Source organism: Galeopterus variegatus, unplaced genomic scaffold, assembly GCF_000696425.1.
Source record: "Galeopterus variegatus unplaced genomic scaffold, G_variegatus-3.0.2 Scaffold1018, whole genome shotgun sequence".
NCBI classification, from domain to species: domain Eukaryota; kingdom Metazoa; phylum Chordata; class Mammalia; order Dermoptera; family Cynocephalidae; genus Galeopterus; species Galeopterus variegatus.
The window spans coordinates 67,002-77,179 of NW_007727129.1; the positions used below are offsets into that span (position 1 = coordinate 67,002).

Consider the following 10,178-nt stretch of genomic DNA (forward strand, 5'->3'; position numbering starts at 1 on the left):
AGCCTTCTCCTCAAGGTGAGTAAAGAAATTCCAGGTGTGGTGTGTGATCAAATTAAAAGTAGATTTTTCACCAGACACAGACTCTTTGGGAAATGTCACTGTTGTCCTTTAAAGAAGCACCACGTGTCAGAGCCTAGGGGTTCCAGCAATGATCTGCTCAGCTTAGAAATTCCCCACTGGCCCAGCCTCTGGGTGGAACATCCAGTGGGAATGTTTTTGGTCAGGCAGAGTTTGTTAAAAGATGAGGAAATATGGAAATGAAAGTAATAGAGAAGAGAAAACCATTTTTAATTGGCTTTAACGTAGCCAGCTTTCTTCGCTAAATGCCAGAACTAACTAGAATTTAAAAGAATTTAAGCTTTACCAGAAATCAGTGTCCTGCTCTGCCAAGAACACAGGGGAGATGGAGCTGAAGATGTGGTCTGCAAGGCCCATTAAAGAGCTACGTGCAGTAAGACCGATGCCTCCAGAGGGAGCCCAAGGGAGCATTAACAAGTGCCGAGGTGCTGCACCCAGCATTTTCCGTCTGGACTGCCCCTCAGAGGGAGGGAACACAGACAAAGCCCTGCACTTCGAGTGTGGCAGAGAGAAGCACTGGGTGAGACCCCCGGCCTCCTGGGCACTGGCACTTGCTTTAGATGGGAGCCCTGGGCATTCTTTACATCTTCTCAGAATGAGGGGCAAGAACTGGCCATAGAAGAAGAAAGGCTAATTTAGAATTAAGCCCATTAGGATGAAAGGAAAAGAATAAAGCCGGACAAATGACTCAGTTAGGTTTCCCTTGGGACCTGTTCCATCCCACCCGCATGGACTGTAGGGGGTTGCATAAACCTGAATTGTGCTCTCTTGTGGAGTTCAGACCTGCACTAGCTCAACAGGCATCTAAGATCTGGGGAAGCTGCCCTTCTGCAGAGATAAACAAGATCGGCTGCTCCTGAGGGGAAACTTGAGGAATCTTTTAAAAAATTACTGTGAAAAATTTCAATCATGAACAAAAATAGAGATTAGTATTGTGAATTCCCACGTTCTGATCACTGGTTTACTCATCTCTCCCTCCATTTTTTTCTTAATTATGGTAAAATGTATGTAAAAGAAAACTTACCAAGGAATCTTTTAAAAAATTACTGTGAAAAATTTCAATCATGAACAAAAATAGAGATTAGTATCGTGAATTCCCACGTTCTGATCACTGGTTTACTCATCTCTCCCTCCATTTTTTTCTTAATTATGGTAAAATGTATGTAAAAGAAAACTTACCGTCTCAGCCACTTTAAAGTGTACAGTTCAGTGGCATTAAGCACATTCACATGATTGTGGAACCATCACCACTACCATTTCCAGAACTTTTCACCTTGCAAACAAGCTCTGTCTCCATTAAACACAAACTCCCCATTCCCCTCCCCCAGTCCCTGGCACCCGCCACTCTACTTCCTGTCTCAATGAATCTGAGTACTCTAGGAACCTCATATAAGTGGAATCATACAGTATTTGTCCTGTGACTGGTTTATTTCACTTATCATAATGCTCTCAAGTTTCATCCAAGCCATCCACTGTTTTTAAACTAAAGGAATCGTGAAGCTCTAAAGAAAGAAGCCCAATAATCAGCTCAAGCTGAAACTGCCTGTATTTTCCTTTAGATCTCAACTCTGCACCAGTATGAACTCATTCAGTCCTCACAGCCATCTTATCCTCTGGTAAAGATGATAGTGTGGCAGATCACAGGGGTTGGGTGGCTCCTCCAACGTCGTTCAGACAGTGAGAGGGACACCAAGGACTGGGACCCTGTGTCACTCCATCACAGGCCCTGCTGCCTCTCATGGAAAGGTTGTTTTTACTTCTGCAGAGTCTGTCTAGCCCAGGGTTTTGCAAAGCATAATACTACATACTCCTGGTGGTATGCAAGATGATTTTAAGTAGCAGACAAATGAACACTTTTATTTTAATAACTGTATATTTATCTCGATATGTATTAGAAAAAACAATGGGCACAGAAAACTTATGATTTCAGAGATTTAGTCTTAAGGCAAGACAGTTAAAAACTGATTCCATTTAAAGTAGATTTTAAAGAGAAATATAGAGTAAATAGTAGTATGTGGATATGATATAGCAAACTTGAATAACTGAAATTTGGGAAAAACTGAGCCCAGAAGCATTCTTCTCTAGGGAAGTAAAAGAAAGAAAAGCATCCCTGGACAACAACAGCTTCCCAGAGCACTAACATCAGGCAAAATCACTCTCTGACTGAAGAAATGAGGAGGAAAAATTAATAATCTCCTCTAAGCACAGACAAAAGCAATGTCACTGTGCAAACCACAAAAATACCAAACATCCCCCTCTCTTAGCTGAGAGGATGACTGCCACTTCTTAACCAATTTTTGCTGGCCTTTGGGTCTGGTCTACTCTTCTTCTAGATAGGGTTTACTAAGATACACAATTACAGAATGATCCCTGCTTCCTGACAGTGCCCAATCCGGAGCCCTGCCCTCAATCCCCATTCAAAGCCCAAAGCTCACCACGAGTCCTTTCTAACTTCTTCTTACTGAGATAACACACAAGTCCCCAGGTGTGAGGTCTCCCTCATGGCCACGAGCAATATACCCAACCTGCACAGGTATCTCCTGGGGGTCTTGGCTGAAGGATTGCTTATGATACAGAAGATCCCTTGCATGTGCCCTACACAGGGTGATGAGGTCGCTGACCCCCTCCAACCCACAGGCACTCAGGAAGCAGGAGCTTCTCCTGGACTCTGGTATAGCTTGTCCTTCAAATGGGACATTGCAGTCTCCTATCTGGGACAGTTCCTGATCACCTGTGCAAATGGCACCTCTTACCTTCTCCCTCACGTACCTGAGACATTGGTCTCAGCAAAAGATCTCCTCAAACTCCTCAAAACAACAGTCACAGGACACTTCTGGTTAGCACGGATGCTGTTCCCTATCTCCTTTCTTTTGCATTTTGTCTGAGTTCTGGAGCACTGAATCGTGATCATTTTCTGTACCTTGAAGTTTGTGGTTCTTCGCCCATCATACAGAACTCTATTTGAAGGTCATGCTCATCTCAGTTTGAGGACATCTTATTTGCTTCTTAGAGCAAGGAGGAGGTTGGCCTACTCTTGGGCTGGAGCCCTTGCCCACAGCCCTGAGGTGACATCTACATGTAAACAAGCCAAGTCCCCATCGTCTTTCCTGGGCACTTCTATTTAATTATATTGGTGAAAGCAAAGGAGGGCTTTTCAGTAGCGAAGGCAGCCTTGTGAGTGGGGCGCAGGTCAGCTGCTGTTTGGGAACACACTGGGCCCTAAGATCCCAAACACGCTTCCTTGGAGAGACTCTGTGGGCCTCTTCTGACAACTCACCCTGGCTGGCTTAACTGGTCAAAGGAGCAGGAACTGGCTCTCAACCTCACAGTTCCTGCAGGTCATACTCTTCCTACTTCTTACTGGTCTCGAGAATCGAACGGGTCATACAGCCTCTACTCAGACTAGTCAAGATAAAGGCCCCCTGGCTCTTCTCCTGTCTGTGGAGTGGCATGTTCTGAATGTGGGGCACTCTCAGTGGTATGTTGGAGTGCCAGATGGAGCCACCCCAGAGCCAAGAACAATCCAGTGGGAAGGTAATGAAGAGGTTCTGAAAATGAGCTGGGGGTGGGGTGGAAGGGCTCTGGAGGGGCAACCTCTGCCCCTGCCATGCTGACTGGGCTGAACAAGTTGGGCAGAGATGCTTCTGGACAGAGCTTGAAGGAGTCCCATTTCCTGGGGTCTCCCAGGTTCACTCCCCTTGTCCACTGCTGTCTATGTCTAGGAAAGAAAGCTCTTTGTCCTCATGAGGGCAACAGCAAACCACAAAGAGCAGACAGCCTCCTGTGCTCCTGGAGACACCCCTGGTGGCTGGGGCGAGAAGGCAGAATGGGAAAACCTGTGATGATTCAAGTTTTGAACTTCTCTGCCATCTCAGCCTTCATCCACAGTGATACTGGTAAGTTCTAGCTTGGTATGTTATCTGGCATGTAATTTCTTCTTGTAAACTTGCCGCCTCTCTCCATAGGTAGACTTTCTACTCCTGACGCTCAGAACTCGTTACTTATGTGCTCTTTAACTTAAAGTTAATTTGGACGATCTTGTTTTTCTCCTGGTGGGTGGATAACTGACATCTGACTCTGCAGAAAAGTCAAAGGCAGCAGGAACATAATTCCTTTAACAATGCCTTTGTTTATGAATTTCTTCAGAGCAATTTAGCCACCCCCTGGCTGCCATAAATCCCTGGGCAGGAAAGAGGTGATGAGACTTCAGAAGAGTCTAAGTCATAAAGGAGCGGGAGCGAGGAAGGAGGAGTTCATGGGACCCGAGGTTCTCATGCAGCATTTCCATTCTGTCACCTCTCACCCCTGCCTCAGTTTCTCTGCGTATAAGTAGCTGGAAGGGCTCTGCTGAGAATTAATTAACAAATGTCCATTAAATGTTCATAGGGTAAGTGCTCCTCAGCTGCTGAGTAGTATTAAATAATTACAACCCTGGAATGATGAGCCCATCATGTCGTTGATCTGATGCATGAAAATGTTGTTATATGTCTTTTCACAATGACTTTATTTAACAAGAGCTGATCTTTGCAATTTGGTTTATTTTCTCTATCCCTTTTAATTTCAGACTCGGGGTTATTAGCAGATAACTGCTCATTCCTGCTATAAATCAAGAAAATACTCATTAGAAGCCCAATGCTGTGATTGCTAGGAGTCTGGGCTTGTAAAGGATGGGATGATGGCAAAATTTGGTGTTAAAATAGGCTAAATTCAAAAATATTTTTCATTTAGGGAAAACAAAATGGCATTTTCAGAACCGAGCAACCTCTTAAATGCATTAAAATCCAAATCATACTTGGTAAATCATCAGAATGAGACAAAGCCATCAAATATCAAATAGGATCCTCAAGACTGGGGAGAAGGAGATGAAGGGGTGGACATGAGGAATCTTCACAATGGGACTGAACCGAAAGTTCAGTTGTGGGCTCCACCATGCTGGGGGGCCACCCTACAGCCACACATGCAGACACTGCCAACGGATGGGGCAGAGGCAATTTTCAGGGCATATCTGTAAACTCTGGGGGAAAAAAAGAGTGCTGATGTTTAAAACATATGGCCTGGGCTGAGGAGGAATGGACATGGTGCTTTCATCCCTGGCCCTTCCCCTCCTCTGGCTCCCAGGTGGCATTTTCTCTCTCTCGTGTTTCATAAGGAACATGTTGATTCGCAGGAGAGAGTATTTTCTGTCCTCCATTCCTCATCTATGCACTCTTTTCCAGACTGGTAGAATCTCTTTTTGCAAAATTATTCTCGCTTAATCCATGGAGACAGAAAGTGGATTAGTGGTTGCCAGGGGCTGGGGTGGGGGTGGGGGGAGGGTGTTGGGGAATGGAAAGTGACTGCTAATGGGTACCAGGTTTCTTTTAGGGGTGATGAAAATGTTCTAGAATTAGATCAAGGTGATGGCTGCACAACTCTGGGAATACTGAATTGTACACTTAAAAAGGATGAATTTGATGGTGCCGGTAAATCTGTTTTAAAGATAACCCTTGCCTGTTGTTGCTGGACTTATTACAGTTACTGAGACCGTGTGTCTTCAGCCTGTGGCTGAGGGCTCACATGAGTAGCTCTGATAGTCCTGCAAGTTGCACTTGAAGTTGGTATTCATCTTTTGCTCTTGCCTAAACACTTGTACAAGTTGCCACATGTGGAAGACTTCTGGTGTCCAGCCTTGGGTCAATATATTCTCAGCTGTATCTGAAGCAGATAGAGCAGTTGGACTTCTAAGTTGTAAAATTGGCTTATAAAGATCCTGTAGGAGCAAAACTGGAATGTGACATGGGCTTCAGCCTAAAGGATGGGAGCCGACAAGGAGGACCCCATTCTTCCTGGACTCTTAGGAACCCACCAAGCCCTCCAAAAGGAATAATAGCTTCCCCTCTATCACCAGATCAGCAGCAGGAAATGGCAAACTCCCCAGAATTATACCTCTGGTCCACCAGCACCAAGGGCGGGGCATCAAGAGGGAGAGGCCCATTTAGACATGGGAAGTTCCTGCCAGAGGTGGCCTGGGAGGCCTTGAGCTGTCTTCATATATCCTTTCTTGTTCTTCTCGCAATCTATTAATTTAAAATGTTTAGTGAATTTAAAAAACAAGAAGGTAATCTAGACAGTTACAAACTGGAACCCTTTCACTTAGCCTGGACACAAGATGTCCCCAACCTCCAGGGGGACAGACTTGGCATCTCCTAGGATGGTCTTGCAAACTGTCATTGCTGAGCTATAGGACTGGCATTTACAGGACAGAAAATAAAAACAAATAGGTTCTGGGAGAAAAAAGAGGAAAGTTCTCTTAGAGCCCTACTCCAAGACCACACTGGTTATCAGCACGCATGTGCATCTCAGCTCTGACCGGACCAGTACATTGGAAGTCTTCTGTCACCCAAAGCCCCACTTTAGAGAAAGGTGACCTTCTGATGGCCTGTATGGGCAACCCTCAGGTGGTGGTCCACCTTTCTCCTGCCAACTGGTCAGAATAAGGCAGCCCCAGTAGGGAATTCCTCCAACAGAGTGAAGACAAAGACCACATGCTGCAGAGACAAAAGTGGCCGGGAGTCTGCCCTCCCCACTGCCCACTCCAGCCCCCTCTAAAGAGCTGCAGGTTATCTGGCTCCAGAAAAAGTTCCAGCAAAGGCCTCTCCCTCCACTTCATCTCCAAGGAACAGCGAACAGCGAGAGGAAACGTCTGCAGTGTCCTGAGTCCTGCTGCAACGCTAACACCACACTGTCTGGGCCGCCCTGAAGGTGGTGGATGGGGGAAGGCGCCCTAGCTGCTTCAGGCCGGGTAGCTGGGACCCTGCTCCCTCCCGTGGAGCCTGAGCTCTGGGGTCTGCTCTGGCCGAGCTGCCCGCAAGAATTCTGGAGTCGTGGCGCTGCCACCAGGGTCAGTCAGCTCTTTGCTGTGGTTTGTCTCAGGGAGGAAAGGAATCAGGAAGAGGCGAGGCAGCCCCTGGGTTGGTCACAGGTTATTGGTCTTTGTTTACCAGGCCACGAGGTGGGCCTGCTTTTCTCCTCCCACAGCCCGATTGCTCTCTGTTGGCCAGTTTCACGTCCAGGGAGGGACAAAGGGGGATCGCCGGCCGGATTAGCCTTCGCCGGGTGGGCGTGGCGGCGGGGTCCCGCGGCTGCAGCTGCTCCCCGGTCCCTGCCAAGGGCAGCGCGGCCCCTGCTCCCCTGCTTATTTAGGGCGGAACTTGGGCTCGGACCGGATGGCTGCCTCTGTTTATTTTCAAGGCCAGCTCCCTTCCCGCCCCGTCGGGCCGGCCGGGCTGGGCTGCGCGGGGCTCAGGGCGCGGAGTCAGCGGCGAACAATGGGGAGGCGCTGGCGCGTCGATCCGATTTCAGGCCTTTGTTGCCGAAGCCTCGTGCCGATGGGTTAATGGGGCAGAAGAGATCGGTGAAGGGCGACAGAAGTGGTCTTTGAAAGAGGGTGTCAGTACAGGGCAGCGAGACAAAGGCCAAAACACACACGGGCGGAGAGGGACAGATGGAGACGGGCGAGGGAAAACAATTAGGCAGCGAGTGCGGGGGCGGGGCGCGGCTTCATCATTTTCCAGTTAACCAGGCCCGGCCGGCGCGGGCCCCACGCCCCAGGCTGGAGCGGTGCCGGGGACGCAGGGGGCTTCTGCTGCGCTGCCGGGCGAGCCTGGCGCACCCGGCCCCCGCCGCCCCCTCCGCATCCCGAGACCTCCACCCATCCCTCCACCTCCCCACCCGGCTTTGTGCCACTGTCTCCCCGCGCCTGGGGAAAGCAGGAGGAAGGGAGGGAGGGAGGGATGAATGGAGGAGTGAATGAATGAACGAGTGAACGAGTCCCCTGCCCATAAATAACAGAAGAGCTGAATCCTGATCTGCTGGGCAGGGCGACCCCCAAGTTGCCCTGCAGGATAGCCTGGAAGCGTTTCCAGGTGGCAGCGCAGCCCCTCTCGTGGCCCGAGGACTGCGGCCTCCATCAGTCAGGGCCGTTCGCCGTGGCTCTTTTAATCACCCCGGGCCAGCGGCTCGTGGAAACTCCAGCCCGCCAGAGGACCGGTCAGCAAGACCGCGAGCCCCGAGCGTGCTGGCCGTGAGGGGACCTCCGCCAGGCGGCGCTGCTTCCCTCCGAGCCCACCCGGCCGCGCTCTGCAAACCGATGCTGTTTAATTAACGTGCAAATTGAGTAGATTAAATGACTCTAAATAATTAGCCACAGATCCTATAAACAGGATAACATATTTAATTAAGCAGCGATATAGATTTTGGAAACTGTTAATGTATTTTTAGAATGGCTGCTTAGATCTTTCACTTTCCCCCCCTAACTTCAAACATGTAACTACAGCCCTCAGTACGTGGATAAATATCTGGAAACAAGATTATGCCTGTTAACTTCAACTAATAGAAATGTTGGTTTAACAGGAACTTGCACAGTCCCGGAGCTGGCGCCGCTTGGAGCCCGGATGGCCCGAGCCGGGGGGCCGGTTCTGTTTAGCTTTGTTGTGATGGGGTGCGTGTACCTGCACGCTCGTGGGCCCACGGCCCTTGACAGAGGGGGTAACATGATGCAGAATGAAGGGGAAAGGAATAAGGTAAGTGAAAAATACAATCCAATTTCATTATATCAATCACATTTAATTGGCAATTTGTACGAGCAATGACCGGGCTGGCTTTAGGTAAAACTATTAGGCGACAGGCGGGTGTGCTACTAAAATTCTTGGTTAGTTAATTAGTGTCTGAACTGCGGAGGAAAAGGATCCTCAGATTTACTCTCTACAAAGAGAGAGCAGCCCAGACAATTCATTAGGCAGGCGGCTTGTAAATTAGAGCTAAGTTAACCTGATTTCCCTTAATTAAAACATCTTTTCTCGTTTACGATGTGGATATAAGTAGATCTCCAGGGTTTTGAATTTTCTGCAACAGCAGATGGTCAGCTAGAAGCAGATAATAGTTAACGCTTTCTCTCTACCAGATCCGAACAACGTGAGCCGCTGGCCCATCTGAGGATTAAAAGGAGAGATAACAAAGAGTGTTAACCCTTCCCAGTCTTCTGGGCTCCTGAGGCTCTGAGGGAGGGGCTGCTCCTGGCCTGGGGGACAGATAGGGCACTTTGGCCTGGATCACAGAGACTCTGGACCTCTGAGGCAGCGGGAGAGGGTTCTGGGGTGTCAGGGGAAGTGGCCATGGGCTGTCTCCTGGGGAAAGGGAGTGTTGGGATGAAGAGCACTGATTGCTGTGCTACCTGGTGGGCAGGGCCCAGGGAGGTGGCCTCCACCAGACGCCCTTCCACTGATGAGGCTTCTCAGTGCCTGGCCACTGCCTGTCTGTCCAGCCCTCTGCCACTACAGCCTGAGTCCCTGTACTTCCTGCTCCTTCCTGCCTCTGGTCCTAGCTCTCATATGGGCCCAGCATACCTGTGGACTTTTTCTTGTCACTCTGGCCTGGCATGGCCCTTTAGCCACTCCCTGGACTCCAGTGCTCTCTACTAAGTGTGGGGAGGAGACCCTGAAGTTGTAGGAGACATTCAGTGTGGGTCCTTGGCCTTCTGCTGGCATAGCTTGCTTCCCTAATGGAAAAGTACTGGCGGCCCATGGCCTATGAGCCTTGAAAGACAGCTTCCATGAAAAAGTGAAGTAGAGTCTGGGAAGGGCTACCTGAGGTTCAGAATGTCCCCCCACACCATACAAACTTCATGGGCACCAGCTTAGGTTCAGGCTGGTGTCCATGGCCACAGTCTTCAGAGGAGCTACCATTAAAACCAGCTCTGCTTTAAAACGACAGAGGAAAGCCCCCCACCAGGCAGCCCATTTTCCTCCATGACACATTCTGCCACTGGACCAGAGCTGAGTAGCTGTGATGCCAGCTGGGATGCCAGCTCCCAGTCCTTTCTGAGCTGGCAAGGCCCCACCTCCACCAGGCAGCCCATTTTCCTCCATGACACATTCTGCCACTGGACCAGAGCTGAGTAGCTGCGATGCCAGCTGGGATGCCAGCTCCCAGTCCTTTCTGAGCTGGCAAGGCCCCACCCTGCACACAAAGCAGACCACATCCCCTTAGGCCCTTGCCTGCTGCCAAGCCCCAGGAGGCCTGTACCTTAAGCTAGGCCTGGGTCTGTGGGACCCCATGTTGAC

The 10,178-nt window shown here is 49.5% G+C and overlaps 1 protein-coding gene across 1 annotated transcript in view; it reads left to right on the forward strand.

The window, feature by feature from the left end:
* The first annotated feature begins 460 nt into the window (after positions 1-460).
* UNCX (UNC homeobox) overlaps positions 461-10,178 on the forward strand; it is a 26,145-nt gene continuing 16,427 nt past the window's right edge. The window contains exon 1 of the mRNA XM_008574250.1: positions 461-598. Coding sequence (XP_008572472.1) covers positions 461-598 — 138 coding nt within the window. The remainder of the gene's footprint in view (positions 599-10,178) is intronic.